The sequence below is a fragment of the Podarcis raffonei genome, chromosome 5 (genome assembly GCF_027172205.1).
Source record: "Podarcis raffonei isolate rPodRaf1 chromosome 5, rPodRaf1.pri, whole genome shotgun sequence".
NCBI classification, from domain to species: Eukaryota; Metazoa; Chordata; class Lepidosauria; order Squamata; family Lacertidae; genus Podarcis; species Podarcis raffonei.
In genome coordinates, this window is record NC_070606.1 from 33,536,230 (window position 1) to 33,556,119 (window position 19,890).

At 41.3% G+C, this 19,890-nt stretch overlaps 1 protein-coding gene across 1 annotated transcript in view; it reads right to left on the minus strand.

The window, feature by feature from the left end:
• Nucleotides 1-19,890, minus strand: part of MICU1 (mitochondrial calcium uptake 1) — a 140,268-nt gene that overhangs the window by 19,660 nt on the left and 100,718 nt on the right. The window contains exons 9-10 of the mRNA XM_053388573.1: nt 11,526-11,663; nt 4,620-4,728 (exon numbers count right to left, since the gene is read on the minus strand). Coding sequence (XP_053244548.1) covers nt 4,620-4,728; nt 11,526-11,663 — 247 coding nt within the window. The remainder of the gene's footprint in view (nt 1-4,619; nt 4,729-11,525; nt 11,664-19,890) is intronic.

Consider the following 19,890-nt stretch of genomic DNA (forward strand, 5'->3'; position numbering starts at 1 on the left):
AAATAATTTTCAGTTTCCCAAGAAAAAAATTAATTAGCAAGAAGCTCCTTCAAGGTCACTGATTAGTATGTTAAACGCATTACTGACAAGGGTTTTGCCCATCAATCTCTCCATATCGCCAGCATTCCTTGATTTCCCCCCGAAGCTTCAATCCAAACCTTACATTTTCCTCTCTAAAAGAACTGTGAGAACATGAGTTATGACTAGAATTGCATTAATGTTTTCCAGCAGACTTGTTAAATTGTCCTGTCAGCCCTTGATGGGTCATGACTATAATTCTATGTTCACTAGAGCTAAAGACAAAAGAGAGCTCACTATGCGCTGCCTGTATCTTGCAATTGTGGCAAAAATATTCCTCCACAGGGTGCCGCCAGCCTCCCCCCAAGAAGAAAAGCATCAATCAATGCCAATTATGAGAAGGGCTTCTCAAAAGAGTTAAGCACAACAAGATAGATGGCAACAATAATTGGTCTCCACTGAGCACTGCATTTATGAACAGAGACAACAGTGGGCTAAGTTCTAGAATACATTTGTGCACACCGTGTGCAGTCGTGGCCTTGGAGGAACCCTAATTTCAGTTATCCCCCCCCCCCAAAAAAAAAATTTCTGGTCAAGAGGGACAGAAAAAGCAGGAATGTGACATTGAACCCAGGGTGCTTCTCCTCGTGGCTTGGAGTATAATGGCTGCACAAAGCCCAAACAGCTCCGTAACTGACTGAACACTTAATTAGATATTGTGCTTCTGAATGCAGTCGTCTTCCCAAGAGTCAAAGCTTTGCAGTGCTTTGGCCAGCTGGTTCTCATCACATATTTCTCTTCCTCAGACTTTGCTTACTGTCGGGTCAAATGACTGCTGGAGACTATTGCAGGGTCTGCTGGAAACTGAAGGACCTTCTCCTGACATATCCATGCAGATCAACAATCCCACAAAGAACAGAGACACCTCCATTTAAAGGTCCTGGAGCTGGACTAGAAAAGACTAAGAACTGAGACTTTCGAGAGCTACTGCTAGTTCTGGATTAGGTGGGTCTAGTCCAGGGATGGGGAACAGCCACTACAATCCTATCCCCTCTGCCCAGAGGCCATGATGGCTGGGGCTGATGGGGGTTGGAGTATCACAACACCCAGAGGGCTGAAGGTCCCACACCTCTAACCTAACCTGATTCAATACAATGCGCTTTCGTATAATTTGCCAGGGACAAAAAAAACAGCAGCAGTGAACGTTGTGATTTCCAGGTTCCCCTTCCCTTGCTGAGTTCATTCCTAATAGCCCTTCCTTGAAATAGCAGCCTTCCCAGTTGGAACTATTTCTCAACTTCCACATAGGAGGCTGCACTTTAGCACAACGGAATCAAATCTCAGTGGGTCTTGGGTGCAATGAATCAATGCAGCATTTGGTTTGCTTCATTAAAAACGCAAAGCATAATGCCGACACAGAATGGGAAACTGGCTGGATACCTGCTTTCCTCAGACTTGTGCACCATAGCATTTGTTTTCAAAACACAGAGACAGGAAATAGGGCAGAGTCACAATTTCCCATCACATCCACATTGGTTCATCATGCAATATATTTTTTGGGGGAGGGGGGACTGCTTACTAACAATGCTCATATTACAATTCTAACCCACAAAACTTTTTTTTAAAGGGCTAAATCAAGCTAGAGGAGTAGATCCCAGCAACTAACACTTGTTTTTTTTAAATTTCTGAGGATCGTTCATCCAGCTTGTTGGGTGTTCTCTCAAATAAAGTGGCATGCTTTTGGGGTGGGTAGCTTAATGTAAGAAAAAGAGAAATAGATTGCAAGGCATAATTGAATTTTTTTTTAATGTACATATATTTTACATAGAAATGGGTTGCATTTAAGATGGGCCTCCCCAAATCAAGTCATGGGGGGGGGGAAGCTGCAGCCAAGCTTCTGAATTTTGCTGGGAAGCTCAGCACCTGAGTTTCATTCTGGACAGCTGCTTCCATAGAAACCCCATGCTGCTTCTTAAACAAAAAAACCAAAAAAACACACCAAAAAACAACAACAGGGAAAATCTGTTCTGTATGGGTAGTTGGAGGGGAGAAAAAAAAGCATATATGTTGGCAGCCTTCCCCCTTTATACAAACCCGTGCTTTAGCTGAAAGGAGGTGGGTGGTAGAATTTAACGAGCAGTTTGGTGGTTCTGCAATAGGAAAGAATCTCTCAAAATAATTTAGGTATGTTTCACCCTTCAACATGTGACCCTTCTGTTCAGAACTGTAGGTCTTGGAAGAAAAGGTGGTTCCATAGATTTAGTACTGTACTTGTCAAACCCCATGGATTGCCAAAAGTATTTTGATGGATAAAATTTTCTGAATGGTTGCTATTCCGCTGATAGAAATTATACCTCGAAGGTTTAAAAAACTAGACTCATACATCATCCCATTCCTACAGTCTTCCCCCATCCATAGTGGGGGTAAATGCCAGCTATGGTTCAAGGACGGAAATGGGGAGCAGGCAATAGCACTTTATACTACTCCCTTCACACCCACGCATTTTGATTTATAACATTTCTAAATCTTTACAAACGGAGTATGCTACCTCGGGGGCTGGATGGAAGAATGATTTATATGGCACACATAGATTGTGTTTAATGATCAAATAAAAGGTACTGTTTCAATAATCAGGAAATCTATTTCTAATTGAGCACATTACTGGGGGGCAGGATATTAGCTTCTTTTGTTATTTAGGTATTTGTGTGAGAAACAGCAAGCATAGCCTTTCCTTAATTTAATGGAACTACTGACTTGTTGGGAGATCCCATTTACAACCTTAGGTAAATGTACCATGTCATCAAACTGAGAAGATCTTGCCTGTATAATGATATTATTAATCACCATCAGAGGTTAACTGTCCCGAATCCTGAATATCAAACATTAATATTGCCTTTGCAAAATTGCACCCAAATCCAACTTCCTTCTTCACAAGCTTCAGTTTTTCTATGTTACGCCCACATCCACTGACAATATGGAACACTCACACAGAATTGGGACAGTGTAAAATATTGATGTTTACATCAGCATGAAGTATGCAAATACTGTTGTTTTTTTATATTATTTATATCCACCCCGTTTCCAGTTCTCTCTCTCTCACCATCTGAAAACCTTGTAGCAACTTTTGGAAAGTTTAGGACAATCCGCTGCAGCATAATTTAGCGCAGAGAACAAAATTGTGCAGTGAAATTTAAGTTGATCTGCTGCAAATGAAATCACTTATTCATGAACTCCGTTGCAGACATTGTCTGTATTTGCTATGCTAATATGTTCTGGATGGGAAATCGGGACGCTCTACGTTTTGTAACCAGTGCTGCGACAAAAATGGCACCTCCTCTGCAAATGGGAATCCAGAAAATCCAAGCGATGACCACAGAGGGCACTGGGAGAGAAGCATGTGAGCAAGGGACTCGCCAAGTCATAACACGCTCATAACCTCCAGGTATAGGGTGGTATATAAATTCAATAAATAAATAATAAAATAACCATATTGTCTCCCGGTCGTCTGGAGATGCCGAGGGTCAAGTTGGAGCCAAGCTAGTCACAAATATTTAAGAAGTTACAAATTACGGTGAGTGTCAAGATGCTTTGTCAAAACATCCCTAACTTGGACTGCAATATAACAAACTGTGCAAACATGCAGCTCACTATGCAATTCATGTGGTACAGACCTTCCTAGAGTGTACCACTTAGACTGCAGTGCCTGTCTCCAACATCCTCTCTCCATGAACAAAGCACAGAGAGGGGAGTTTCAATTAATGCTGCACAACAGAGGAATCCAGTACAGTCGCACCTTGGATCTTGAACGACTTGCAAGACAAACGTTTTGGGTCCCGAATGCTGCAAACCCAGAAGTGATTATTCTGTTTTGTGAACGTTCTTTGGAACCCGAACGTCCATTGTGACTTCCGGAGCTTCCAATTGGCTGCAGGAGCTTCCTGCAGCCAATCGGAAGCCACGCCTTGGTTTCTGAACTGTTTTAGAAATTGAACGGACTTCCGGAACGGATTCCGTTCGACTTCCAAGGTACCACTATTCAGCAGTTGTGCTAGTTGAATCTCACTGTGCAACACACGCTTGCACAACATCCTGATGGTACAAAACATTATGTCAGCAGAATAAGTAACTTTAATGCTACATTGGATGCAACCCAATCCGGGAAAACCTTTTTAAAAATCAGCATTTTGTATTGGTACAATAAAATACCTTGAATTCTAAAAGAAGAGCTCATTTTTCACCCCAATCCATCTTTGAATGTTACCCTGCCTAAAAGAGAGCTCCTGGCATGTACAAACTAGCACAGCAACAAGATGGTTTGCATATAAACTCTTTCCCTGATGTGCTGTTTTCTTGCAAGCAAGGAACATCAGCGCTATGTCACCTCCAGCTTCCAGAGCTAGTAGATCAGACTAGGTGGCCTGCAAGGGCTAATGTTCCGCCAGCCCTTGAAAAAAATATGTATCTAATAATGATTTCATGAGTTTTCAATACACTAAATATCCCAAATATTGTAATTTAAGGAAGGTGTGGTGATGTGAACATGCATACCTGGCCTCCCTCTTTAAGAAAATACAACATCAGGGGCATAAAATATTCCATACCTTTATCAAGAGATGCTCCAGCCATGTGATAAAAGCTTAAGGCTGTATCCACATCATTTATATTTTTCAGGAAAGTGAAGAAGCTCTCGACCTCCTCAAATGTCAGGCCCTGCAATGGGAATGAATTTGCTTTCAGTCTAGGACTTGAAGAAAGAGAAAAAGGATAGTGAAAATGCAAGTGTTTTAATTATCACCATACCCCCCCTTTTTTGGGGGCCCAGGGGGCTGTGAGAACTTTGAGAAAACATGGAGGCTCAATGCAATGTGTACTTACTTGCAAATCATTCCTACTTCCTTTAATGGCTTGTATCTTAAAAATTGCAGCCTTAAATACGTGTGGAATGATGATTCCTGTGGAAAGCTTCATCACAACCAGCACAAAACAATCATGCTAAATGCCATGTTTAGGCTCCCCCAAAACCTTGCCTGCTCCAAAGGAGGAAAAAATAAGGCATTCTCTAGCAGCACAAAATGTAAACAACTTTGATTACTTTTGCTTCTCTTAAGATGAAGTGTTGCTGTAACCTTCCTCATGTGGAAAGCAAGGCTTCGCTGACAGAGGTGCGTAGGCTTATAGCTCCACAAGAACTCAATGGGATACTTCTATTGCCCTTTTGACAAAGTGTGGCCTCAATTGCACAGGCTCCCTCTGTGAGGGCAGTGAAGAGGATGGTTTTCTCTTAGCATTTGATGGCGGGGAAGACTAGATGGGTCCTTCCAGCTCCACAATTCTAGCAGGCGTAACTGAATTAGAGGGAATAAATGGCTTGGATGACAGGAGGCGCTACCATAAAAATAAATCTAGCGAGCCGTGAAAGGGAAAGGATGAACTTCCAACATTTCTCCCCAAATGTTCTCACCGCCACTTTCTCCTGCAGGTAACACAAAATTCAGTCACATCAATTGGCTGGAATATATGAGGTGAGATGGATGAGTGGTTTTGGCAGCGTTTCCTGGGACCCAGGAGATCAACAGAAGGGAGTGCTGGCCAATCTTTGCTGCTTTAAACTGTAACACTGGGTCTTGAATCAAGTTTAGAAAGGCAGCTTTTTTCTTCTCCCCTTCAAACGTACTCAGATACAGAGCAAGAACAGGATGCTACAGGGCAAGTTTAGGGAATCAGTGAGGAGAGAAAAGGCTTTTGCCAGGAACTTTACCCCTGGCCTGCATGCCTGATACCAAAACGTGAAGCCTGAAAAGCAGCATAATGCTGCTAAGGGATCATAAATAGAACATGGCCAACTGATGAACTTGTCTGAAATGCTATTTAACTGAATAGAATGCCAATGAGAATTGTAAAAGACACCACAGGTTTAAATGTGTTTTCCTAGTAAAACCTTTTTACTGTAAGGTATCATGCACCTTCTACTTTTGAACTCTTCAGTGTCGATTTTAGCAGTGTCAATTGCTTCGCCCATTTATGACATTTAAGTTTTGTTTTTACTTCGTTGTAAAGAGCTTTGATAGGGGTGATAAATAATATCGTAATTTCCTAGACGTGGGCCTCAGAAACACAAGCAAGAAATGCTTTTTTCAAGCTGGTCCCACCGCTACTATATTACTTCAGGAGAGTGAATTTGATGGTCTAAAGCAGCAAACACAAAAAACATAATTAAGATACAAACTGGTAGGAGGAGGAAAGGCTTCCAACCCCAACTGGCCTAAGGAGAACTAAATAAAAAACAGACGCTTAATAGTAAAGGTGGCTTTCTCAACAGGACTTCCCATGGGAACCAAAATCTGCTCAGGAGGTTTCCCCAACCATTTCAAGCAATTTTGAAGGTTGGGGGTGGCAGGGGAAAGAAGAAGAGTGGAGGAATTATGGTGCATGAGGGGAGCTACAACATCGGACACAACTAGTATCAGGAATTTATGTTTGCCACCAACTGTCTAGTTCTGTCCATGGGTAGCTTTCAGGACTGAAACAACACAGCCCCAGCCAGTGGAGTGTATTCTGCCTGTACCTTTTAGTGCCTCAACAACACAGTGGAGAAATCTTCTTGCACAAAATAATAAAAAAGCCACAATTCCCAATCATCTGATGGATGTACCGGCTTCCATGGTGGTAAACAAACTCTCCAATTCATGGCACCAATGTGCCATGACTGCCATTTTATGCTGCTGACATGTCACTGTGCAATTGCTCTTGTGAGATAAAAGAAAGGTAAAGCAGTCTTTCTTTATTGACATTTTTTTTTTCTTAAATGAAGGATCTGAACCAAAGATGACTTATTCTGGCTACAAACAAGCATTTTGTACACACGGACATCCAAGGCAGGCAGATAACAAAAGTAATTTTTGCAAGGGCAACCAAATCCAGACAATGAGCTGGAAAGACAAGAACTGAATGTGAGCAAGCACTATCTGTGATGGATGGCAGCTCTAATTTAATTAGTTACTGCATAACTCTGCAAAAAAGCTGTCAAAAGTTTGCTGTGTGATGGTAAACACAACTGGCTACACTTGCAACTCCTATATCTGCTCGAAAGTCCTTCCTAAAGAACAATTTGCTCCAGGGGTTACTAATAAAGTGGCCTTCCAGGGTACAGCCTTGAGCACTTAATATCTGTTCTTCAGTCTCAGATGCTATGCAATTTATAAAGAGCTTTCTTGTTAAAACAGCACATTTTGATCACTGCACACCAATGCTTGGGGACAACGAAGAGGTTGCGGTGGACCTGCGCATTAAGATCAATTGTGCTAAATGCATAGATAGCGTGGCCATCTCTCCGATGCCAAGTGAAAAAAAAAGTTTTTTCTTCTTAAAGTCATGTTGCTTTTCTTACTCCTTTAATGAGAAAAGGGACTTGACCACTTACCGGAGGTCATACACTTCCTTCCCCAGCCCCACACCTTCACGTGTCAATTCCACCTATTCCTCACATCCACAATTTAGTGTTACCATACTTTTCCGTCTATAAGACGCCCCCTATTTTGGGGGGCTCAAACTTAAGAAAATGGGAGAGGGCTGCCCAGAGTTGTTGAGCTTTTTTGTGTGTGGGGGGGGGGAATTGACCAATTTTTTTGTTGGGGGGAATGCCGAACCAACTATCACTCACCCAACTTGCAAATGCTAACAATCGCAAGCAATGCAAACCAAAATACCAAAGCGGCAGCCAATCCAAACCAGCCCTTGCCGCATCCGCTAATAGCCCACCCATTTCACAAAGCAGCAGCCAATACATACCAGCCCTTGCAGCAGACACAAGTACAGTATATCAACATTAATCAAGCGTACCTCGAAACCCAGGGATACAGAAAGCAAGCCATGGTTACCATCAGTCAGATATTAATACCTAACCATCATAAAGAGATAGAGGAAATGTAGATTCAAGAAGGGAGAGGTCCTCTTAGATAGGGTTGGAAAACCTGTGGTCCTCCAAATATTGTCCCTGGCTATTGATCATGGCAGCTGGGGCTCTTGGGCATCCTTACTCTTAATGGCCAAACTAGCATCCTGACTGCAATGGTCCTGCCAGCACTAACATAGTCACATATGTTACAAAAATATTCCATAAGAAAGAAGCAGGGGAAAAACTAAAAAACTGGAAGAAAGTGAGAAATGTATTTCCAGCTTTGCAAACTAGGCACGCAATTGCCCCAATGACTAAAGTATTATTTAGGGAGAAGAGGAGTTATATACAAAAAGAGGAGAGCATTTCCTGACACAAAGCAAGCAAAGGAAAAGACACGTTAAGTGACTTTAAGGCTCTGGCTAATCCAGAGACAGAAACATTAATAGCAGGGATGACTTCCAGGTATTAGCTGATAATGAATGAAATCACACATGTCTTCATCGTTAAAAGCAGACGGGACCTCTTGACAGTCCTGAAAAAAACATGCAATAGTTGCTCAAAAGGACACAGTCCTTCCTACAAACTATTAATGAACCACTGTTCCAGACAAGTGCCCGGAATTGGAGTATTACTGGAGCAATATTTTATTGACGCTATAAAGCTAAATGGACCTTCTGAAGAACTGAAGTCATCACTGACACTGAGACTCTACCAAACAGTCAGGATGGTTAGCCCCAGTTTAGAGAGGCACATTTTGTCTTGGAGGCTCCCTTGCAAAAACCATTCAGGCTTAGAGATGCCGGGAAGAATATATTTCAGGCATCATTAGCCTCCACTAGTTTTACAGGATGATCCCCAGGCGACTTTGCTAGTATCTGACTCAGTTTAGTAAAATGCAGCTTGCACTGGCAGAATCTTTTAAGCAACGGAGTCATGGCCCAAGTTATTTTAACAAGGCCCCAATAAAAGCCTGTTTTGCAAAAGGCTTTGGCATGCTTGCTTATGTCATGTTTTCCTACAAACAACTTTGATGTGAAACTCTGTATGTTATGATTAGAAGATGTAGGTTAATCTGCATTAATGTGCAGAGTAGGTGTGCCTTTGTGTGCAGTTAGCTAACACATGTCCTGCTGAACAGCCAAGGGTTTCCAATCTGTGATCCAGAGGTCCCACATTGCGGGAGGAGGAGACTTTGCAATGCTAGAAAAGCTTCCCTGAAAAGACTTGCCTAATATTGCAGGGGAGACCTGGGTACATTCTGAGTGCTCTCAGTGGATGATAATAAGACCCAATACAGTGGACGCTTGGGTTGAGAATGTGATCTGTGTGGGAGGCACGTTCACAACCCGCAGCGTTCGCAACCCACAGCACCGCGTCTGCGCACACGTGGGTCACGATTCAGCGCTTCTGCACATGCGCAAAGCGTGATTTAGCGCTTCTGTGCATGTGCAAGCGCCGAAACCCGGAAGTAACCCTTTCCAGTACTTCTGGGTTTGGCGCGGTGCGCAACCCGAAAATGCACAACCTGAAGCGTCTGTAACCCAAGGTATGACTATATAAACTTGAGTTGGTATCTTAGACTTAGACTATACCCCGATTCCTTTGCAGCATGCAAAAATTCCTTGGAATAAACTCTGGGTATCCTCAGCAGACATGCTGATGTAGAAAGGATAGCCTGGAGCAAAGAAGTTCAAAAACCTTTGTCTTGGACTAAATCCCAACCTTCTGTTTCTCTCTCATAGGCTGCTCTTTTTTTGCTTTTTTTTCTGGGAGTGAGCCCCACTGAAAACAGGGTGACTTACTCTTGAATGAACGGGAAAAGATTTGCTCTGTTAACAAATTAAGTATTTATGTCAATGACTTCATCGATTCAGCTGCTTTTGAGCTTCTCTCCCTAATCTCTTTGGCTTGAAACCTGCACCAAGTCTCTCGCTCCCTGACGTGGTTATTTTCTTCATCTTGTCTCCAGCAACTGCTCAGACTTTCCCCTTATTGACCATTAGTTTGTCACTTTCAGTACTGCACACTCTCCGTCTTCCCCTCACACCAACTCTACCTTTTGCTCCTTCTATGACCTGCAGTCTATCATTGCAATGGCTTTCTTTGAAACACTGTTCCTTTTTTAATGGCCGTTTTCAACTATGTATTCTCAACTCTGATTTGTTTGTCCCACAGTCCCATTCAACTGTTTGCTCCATAATCTCCAGCCCCAGCTTCCCTCTGAACTCACTATCTCTGTTCACACTCTTGAGTTGCTGAGCCCCTTCGGAGGAAGTAAACATATCAGTCAAACTTCATTCCATTTAAAAAGTCCATTATCTCTTCTCCTCTGGCCAAGCACCATCACTACACCTCCTCCTAGGCCAACCCATTCATTCCAATAATCCTCAGAGCCTTTTCTCTACCTTTTATACCATACCAAAGCCTATTCCTTCCTCCTCCCCATCCTTGGACCAAGACCTCATCACTCCTCCAATTCAAAAAAATGAAAGCTCTCCATATTTCTCTTGCCTCTGCCACAATTTTTTGAGGTGTCTTAGGGTAAACCTACTGTTGCCAGGCCTCAAACCTGACCCCTTGAATCTTCAACATGGGAATAATTTTGACTTGGTTTGAAGGCACACTAAGCCAAACCATGGTCATGTTGTTGTCATGCCAGGCTTAACTACCCTAGGGCTTGGACTCAGGATTGCCAGTCGTCCAAATCCAGTCTCATGGTTCAGCTCTCTCCAGACTACTCATGAGATGTAAATAAGGTTTGTTCTTCGTTTATGGGTTGCGGCTTGTTTGGGAGAAGCTAAGCTAGGTTCAGAAGAGGTGACCTCAGTGTGGCACAGCAGAAAAACCACTGGGGAGCAGCGCAGCAGCTACAATCTGCTCCCTCAGGGGGGATGGTTGCACTGGCCAGCTCTGGACCCCACCATCTTGATATATTCTCTACTTGGAACTGGATTACAGCAATGGAAAAACAAGAAATGGCTTTTCAATGCAGAAGCAGAGGTTCTTAATCAGTTCTCATTTTGGTTTAATTGTTACGTGCAGATAATAGTTAATCAGAAAAGGAGCACTACAGGTCTCCTAAGGAACTGTCAAGCCATTCTTGTGCTGCCATAACTGAGTACTTTCATTAGCAGATTAAAATATGTCCTTTCACTTTTAAGTGTTTTTATTCAAGGTCTCTCAGCGTGCATTTAACTTCTGCAACAGCTCCAACCTCGTTCCCCCCTCAAAATTATGAGCCTACTTTCCATAATTTATTTTCCCCACATAAATTCATAATATATAAATGACAAATTACCCAGTCAAAATGGATAATTAATTCAAGGTCACGCCAGTGGTTATGCATCTTTCCCCAGTTAACTCGGGCAAAAAAAAGAACACAGGGGCCTAGCGCTATGCAGAAGTGTGAGCTTTGAAAACCAACATGTAACCCCTCCATATATCCCCCCCAACTGTATGGCTACATTTTCTTCTTGCCACGTATGACCAAAAGGTGGTGATCCATACGATTATCCCTGTCAGACATGCCAGCCCACAATCCAGCCAAACATTATTTGCGCTCACAATAAGTCACAGCCTATCTCCGTTCCACTGCCCAAAGGCTACTCACTTCTCCATCCTGGAAATGCTTCTTGAGTTGTTTCAGCATGAGAGTGAGCTTTTTCGATTGCACTCCACTATAAGCCAGAAGCATGCTGCCAAACTGGCGCTCCGTGATCCGGCCATTTACTGGATCGTGCCTTTCAAACTGGAACAGAAAAGGAACAACACCGATTTGTCAGTTTCATGCATCAATAAACCACAACTTTTTGTGTCCTTTCATGATTAAAAAAAAATTTAATTTTTGCTGCAGCAGTAGCGGAGATAAGTCGACCTTTCACAATAGCACTCCACATTTCTCAATTATCCCTGGAAAGGAATCATTCCCTTCACAATTCCCAGCAGCCATGTTAAAATGCTGATTTCCATTTTATAGCCAGGTTTTCTAATGGGGGGTCTCCATTAGGTCTCGATTAGCCTGGCATATACAAGTAATTGTTTTCTTCTAGTGTCTTGTATTTTTCAGGACGTAAGGCATTATCTTATTAAATACCACCACAATGGTCTTCAAAGACGGTTTGCTTGGATTCTAATGGGTATACATGGTTTTATAATCGGTTTTGGTTTCTAAATGAATCCAATATTTTCATTCATGCTAAAAATGTGAAGAGTATTTTTCCTTCGCCATTAAATACATTATGCATAACAAGCCTGAAAAACATGGCATTCTACACATTGATGTGTACGGGGTAGTCAGACTGCTTTGAACTAGAAGTGCTAGGATAAAGAGATGGCAGTTCCTTCAAGGCATCTTTCTTCAGAAGGAATAAGTCAGAATTTCTGACAAAGACTTGGTCACATTTTTCAGATGTCACAGCCAAACATGCTGTGAGCTCCTCCATATTCCATTCTGAGTATTCAACCAGCACACTGATTCCCTTTTTGACTTCCTGGCCCCTGGCAAGCATAGTTTGCTGTGAGATCTGAAGCAGGTAAACAATGGGTGTTATTAACCACAATTTCTTTCCAAACCGGAATTTTGGGGATGTGTTCTTTTTTGTATATTCTGTTGTTGTAAATCACCTTGTGTATAGTAATATAGAAAGGCGGTATACATAGTAAAGGTAAAATGAAATAAAATGAAATGAAGACTCTAAAACCTATTTAAAACTGGCTTCCCAAGTATTGTTAATATAGTATAATATGGTATAGTTTGCCTGATCTGGATTTCCTGTTTGCTGCAGCTCAGGAAGTGGAGAAGGGAACGTGCACATGTTCAATGCTTCCAATATTCAAATATTTTGGCTATGACACCTGAACATGAACCTCAGGATAAATAGAGGCATTTACTTCTAAACACTCTATTGTAGGGACCAAGTGTTTCACATTGATCCAAATAAGTGCAATGATAGGTGCATGTTGTTGTGGGAATGCTGGAGGAAGAATGCAAGGAATGTATAGAGGACAAAGCTCCCATCTGTTTAAGCTGTTTTCTACCACATGCATCAGGTGAATGAGCCTCAGGCTCACATGTATTCTCAATCCCAGGCTAATAAATTCATATTTACTTGGACAGCTCACTGAACACACATACTTCGACTGAAAGTGGAACACAGAAAGCAGACCTTGAGAAATCCCGAGTACAGATGAACTGGGCACTGTGTGATTTCCAGTCATATGGAGACAGACAGGTATGAATTCCTATTAGGCCAAGACTTGTTTCCCTCCAAGGCTGGGTCAGGGCTAGTGCAAGTGCAAGACATTTTGCTGCCTGAGGCAGAACAGCAAATCCCCAGGTCAGGGTGCATAGTAGAGTACTCATGGCTGCCCAGATTATTTCTGCACTTGAGACAGAAAAGTCCTCAGGTGCCTCTCCATGGGAGCTAAAATAGAACTATCATAAATTAAGTAACTTGTTAAGAAATAATTTGTTGCCCTTTTTATGACACCTTAAATCAACTGCCTCACTCTGTTAAATGGCAGGGAGGCAGAAACAGGGGTGGGTACAGTCTCCTTGTACTGTAATGTCTAGAGTTACCCTAGATATTTTTCTAATCCATTGTCATTAAGGAACAAATATATACAATGAGTGGCTGTGTGGTATGTTAGGGTTGCCATATTTCAAAACGTGAAAATCTGGACACAAAAGTTGTTAAGCTTCCTTTTTTTGCAAAGTTGTTGTTGTTGCTAACCAAAAAAAGAAGTTTTTGAGCTTTTTTTAAAAGGAAAATTACCAAAATCTACATTTCTGACATTGGTTGCCATATATCCGGATTTTCCAAGACTTTTCAGCAATTTCTGCCCCGACACTGTTTCTGACGACCAAATCAGGGCTAAGTCTAGGAAATTCCGGATGTATGGCAACCCTATTGTATGCTGACATTTTCACACAAATTATGAAATAACCTGTTACTATCCAGCACCTTTCCCCAATAATAAGAGCACCTTGCTCAGAGGTTACCTGTTTCCATGTACTTGACACAGAAACTCATTCTGCCTTAGTTTCCAGTGCCACTCATTGTAAAGTGTGGCTCTTGAATGCTATACAGATGAAAGATTAAGAGATACTCGAGGACTGTTTCCTCCCATGCCGTCCTGCCCGCTCTCTAAGATTAGGAGAAGAAGCCCTTCTCTGTAACCCACCTAGAGTGAAAAGGATGCCTGACAATGGTAACAAGAGATAGGGCCTTCTCAGTGTTGTGCATCAATACTAGGAAATATCTTGCCTCTCAAAGTACACATGGCACTCTCTCTGGCTGGCCCCCCCCCCGGCTGGCTGGTAAAGACTTTTATTCTAGAAGGCTTTTGCATGCTAAGGTTTATCTGTGAAGATTATTACTATCTGTAGTCTCTACCACTGTTGCTCGGAAATGCATTTTTAATGTGCATTTTCTGTACCCTTGTTCACATACTTTTTTGTTTTCTTAAATCATATTTGTTGTATGCTACCCTGAGTGCATGCATGGGCTCTAGAAGAGTGGAATAGAAATTTTTGCATAAATATTTTCAAAGCAATCTATTGGGGCCACTCACCCTCCCCAATTTACAATATGAACAGACCTAGTGCATATCCACTTATTCCCCTTAACATTGAGGCAGCAATAAACATCTATCAGAACTCATAAATTTACACAAAGTAACACAGCCTTTTAAATCATTTTCATAGGTGTATTTAAACACAAACACCAAGCGTTGGTTTATTACGTTTAAATCACACAGCCACATGGGAGCAATTAAACAAAAACTGCTCCCAGAGTTGTTGTTTTTTAAAAAATAACTTTTTTAAAAAGAGAGAAGGACATCCATCACAACCATCTGCAGTCACAATAAGCTGCAAGATAATGTGACCATTAGTGCCTGAAGAGCAATAACTGTGTCCTGGACTAGCCTATAAAAGAAGTCACAATAACTCTAAGTAAGTCTTAAAGTAAACTATAAAACGAAATAATATAATCCAAAGCATAAAGTTTTCGCCATTGGTATTCACGCAGTCCCTTCAGAAAACTCGCCAATGGAGACACAAGCCACCGAAATATAACAAGGCCAGTGCTAACCTGACAAACTGCTCTTCAAAAAGATCCCTGCCTTCATGCTGTTGGAACCTCTCTGGAATACTGTTGTATCATTTAGACAGAACTGCGTAATAACCCAAACTCGCTCAAGCAGATGCCATTTGTCACTCGATCTGACAGCATTTAAGGTTTTCCCAATTTCACAGAGGTTCACCAGAAACTCAAGAGCAAGTGCCCGCTGTGCTCATCAAAACAGAAGAAGGCTGCAGTAAGCATGCTACATTTATGGCTTACGTAACCGGCAACCCCAATGCACTCTGTTTTGGCATAAAAATACATCAACTGTTCTCTATACTTGACAGGAGAAAGCCAGAAAATCCCTTGGCGGTCGCCATGGATCAGAATTCTCTGGATGTGTAAAAAGATGGCTCTTTTTTTACCACATGCCTACAGCTTGATAGGGCAGGTTAAGTATTGATGTTTCAAGAGAGAAATCTGGGATTTAAGAGGTCACCTAAGCCTTCTTGTGCTGCTGCATGAAGAAAGGAAATGCTTTGGAGTTTGGACTTTGGAGTTACCCCCAAGAGGCCTGACTTCTAAAATAAATAAATAAAACAGTATTCCCCAGCACTCCTAACCAAGCTCTGTTGCAGGGGCAAAAGAACCGCCTCAGGCTGTGTCTGCCTGAACTCTCCACTCCTGCCATTCTGCTCCAGCACAGAGAGCTCCTTCAGATGATGTGTTTATTCAACATCCATCCAGATTTGCTTTCACAAAGCTTACAAAGCACTTCCTATATGGAATGTTGTTCAGATCTGTTTATACTGCAACAAGCCTGCATTCTGATTTGCTAGCAGTGTGTTCGCACAACTTCCCGTTAATCATTTGTTCATCCCACACTTTTCAACGCAGTTCCCCATCACTTCCCAAGCCTCAAAATGCCTGATTTATTTTTTTAAAATGCTAGGGCAAAATAGCAATTAAATTTGATTTATTTATAAAAGTATCTCTATGCCATCATAACATAAAATATCAGAGTGGTGGCGTACAACCAATATATATATATATATATATATATATATATATATATATATATAGCCCCATTAATCCACTTTAAATGTTCAAACTTAAAAGTTTTGGGGGCGTTTAATCCCTTCTGCAAAATACTGAGTCTTAGATTCACACCGTGTGAGGCATGACTCTGGTGTGAAGCGGTCCCTAAGGTTGCAATCTTAAGCTTACTAGGGATGGAGATCTATTGGACTCAGTGGAGGGGATCTATTTCTGAGTAAATAGGCTTAGGATCATGGCGCAAACAGAGCACTAGAAATTTGCGCCAAGGAGAAGCCATGAAATAAAGAGGAGTAGCACATAATCGGTTTCACACACACAAACATTTTTAAAATACAGATTGAAAGGAGAGCTATTTGAAGTTCAAAATTAATCTAGCGGAACACAATGCTTCAATACGCTGAATGCAAATACTTCATAAAAGCACTTAAATATGTAATAAAAATGGCTAGTTATATAGTTTCCCCAAGGAAAGTACTCCTCTGTGAATAATCAAACCCAATTTATTTTCTGAGGTAGTATTTCTTTTTTCAGTTATCTTCTTTCTTTTTAGAAGTGCCCTTGTAGGCAGTTAAAACACACACACATACTTGCCCTGAGATCAAACCTCCATTGAGACTTTAAAGAATAAAATGTAGAGACCAGGGACAATCTCTTTTCACTAAAAGTCTCCCCACCACTACTGAATAAGAAACATTTAGGAGCTTTCCAATTTTGCACAAGATAATGGTGATGAGCCAAGGCTACATATAGTAAAACAATATCATAATAAAATAATGATTTTTCAATGTAGCTTTTGTCCTTTTCTCAAATGCTTATCAGCCAATGGGCAAGGACACTTAAGAAAAGAGGGGGGAAATGACAAGCTGGAACTCAATGTCTCCTCTTTTTATACACCAACATACTTTCTCTTCAAACTTCTGATTAGTGAGGAAACTTTCCCTGAATTAAATCTGAAAGCACCGCTGAACTGTAAGAGTCATTGCTTAGACTGGAAGGAGGCAACCCCACAGAATCAACTCATGCAGAGACACAACAGGCAGCTTTCTCCAAAGACAGGACATTCCATTTGAATCACTCCTGGTGAAGAAATGTGTGACCCAACCATACCCAACATAGGGGTGCAATGGAAAGGCCCAACCTCAACAGGTGGTTGATTGCAAGGAGGCAAGGTCGGAAGAATGAATCAATTAAGTAGGCATGGCTTGCCTACTTAAGATATAAATGGCGGCTCCATTACCTACTGCACTCCATGAACCATACTGCTAGAGATGACCTGCATAGTCACCTATGGAAGCTAAGTCTCAGAAAAAGCTCAATATGGAGGCCAAATGGCCAAAATATTGGGAAATTTTGGAACAAGAAGGTGACAGATTGAAACTGCAGAGTTTTGAGAAATTAAAAGACAAAGTGCGAGACTGGCTTCATTATTATCAAATAAGAGAGGCCTACAATTTGGACAAAAAAATTGGCTTCCAGGTGGAGAAATCAAAATTGGAAACAGAACTGTTAGAACCAAAAACTAAGATTTTGTCAAAGATGTATAACTTGCTGTTGAAATGGAATACGCAGGATGAAACGGTTAAATCAGCAATGATTAAATGGGCACAGGATATAGGTCATAACATTATGTTTGCTGACTGGGAGCAGTTGTGGACCACCGGTATGAAGTTTACGGCATGCATTGCCTTAAAGGAGAATATTATGAAAATGATTTACAGGTGGTACATGACCCCAGTTAAGCTTGCAAAAATTTATCACCTGCCTGACAACAAGTGTTGGAAATGTAAAGAAGCTGAGGGAACATTCTTTCAGCTTTGGTGGACATGCCCAAGGGTCAAGGCTTACTGGGAAATGATATATAATGAACTGAAGAAGGTATTTAAACTTACCTTTCCTAAGAAACCAGAGGCCTTTCTTTTGGGCATAGTTGGCCAATGGGTGCCAAAGAAAGATAGAACATTTTTTATGTATGCAACAACAGCAGCAAGAATACTTCTAGCCAAGTACTGGAAGACACAAGATCTACCCACCGTGGAGGAATGGCAGACGCAAGTGATCGACTACATGGAGATGGCTGAAATGACTGGCAGAATCCGTGATCAGGGAGAAGATTTGATTGAACAGGATTGGAAAAAGTTTAAGGACTATTTACAAAAATACTGTAAAATTGTTGAGTGTTAATATGATGTGGGAAGTGAAGGTAACAGGGTTTGTGTGATTTGGTTAAATGTGAATGAAAAGAAGAATGTTAAAAAGGATAGGGGGCTATGAACAGAACATTATTATGTCATAGTATATAAGATGAGGTATGGACTAAAATAATGGAAAATTGGGACATAATAACTAGAAGAATATAAAATTAAGTATGGTTTAAATAAGGTTTTGAACTTGCTGAATTTGATTGGAATAAAGAGGAACACAAAAAAGGGGGATGTGAGGAGGTCAAGACAGAGGGGCATGGAACTTCATAAATTTAAGAAAGTGGGTTTTTCTTTTTTCCTATTTTTCTCTTTTTTCTGCTATATATTTTTGTTTTTCTGTTGTATTTGTTTTTTATATGAGCTTTATGTATGGAAATGATACATTTTGAAATGATGAATCTTTTGTTTTGTAAAACCTTAATAAACATTTATTAAAAAAAAAAAGATGACCTGCATATACACAAGTACGAACCTGCCTCAAAGTTACTATAGGTCAGAGATTTTGGTTGCCTAAATGTGTGTGTATGTGTGACTTTTTGCTGTTGCTTTAGTTGAACAACTGGGAATCCCTTGCAGATTTACTGGAATACACTGTTCAACACAACCTTGAAAATATTAGCTCTGAGGTTATGTGATGGTTTATTTTTTATTTTAAAAAAACCTGTATTACTTTGTTGTTTGCCACATTAGGATCACTTGGGAGGGCAGAATAGATATCAAACAACACTGAAAACCACTCACCAATCTGTCTTCTGCCCCCACCTGCTGAAAAGGTACAACAAGCTGCCTGGGAGCCAGCAATTATTTAAATTTCTTGCAACATTCTTCCAATTCCAGCACTGAGCTGGGGAATGGCTGAACCAGGCCTGCAAAACCCTGCAAAGACTGTCAGCAAACCCAAGAAAAAGGATTTATTATTTGTCCTTTGCGCCTGTCGTCTATCTCCAAGGAACTGAGACTGGCATCCATTTAGAGCCCCGCTTGCAAACACATGTTGCTTAAGAAAACATAAGCTATTTCACTGTAAAGACATGTTCAAAATAATAATCCTGGAAGCTTGCTGGTGTCAGAGGAAGTGGGCCTTGAAGAGGTGGAAAAACAGTAGAGGCAAAAACACTGAGGATGATGGATTCGATTTAGATGTACGAGCATCAGCATTTCTGAACATCTCCTGCCTGCTCTAATCATTATAAAACAGCAAAATCAGGGAAAGCTCTCCATAACTGGGACCAGAACTACCCTATAAAGCAAAATAGTTCTGCCCCAATAGCTCCTGTTTCAATTGAGAACAACAGAATTTCCAGGAGACTGGCTGCAGTGAGAAGATGAAACCCAGCATAGCACCGTGGGAATGACATTTAATTTACTTTATACTCCGTAATGTCAATAAAAAGCAAGGGGGAGAAGTGGGGGGTGGGCAAGACACCATCTTGAGCAAAGCAACGCAGCCTGGAAAGGCATTAAGCTGGCAGTTGCAATTCTGGGCTTTGCAGAGTTCAAAAAGCAGATGAAAATTCTGCAGCCAGGCAATGCAAAGCAACAAGATGTCCCAAGGATGCTCGTGGCAGGCATTACAAAGCAATCAGTTTGTCCCTTCTTACACTGTGCTATGGTGGCAGAAGGGGAAAGCCTCAAAGCGATTGTCTAA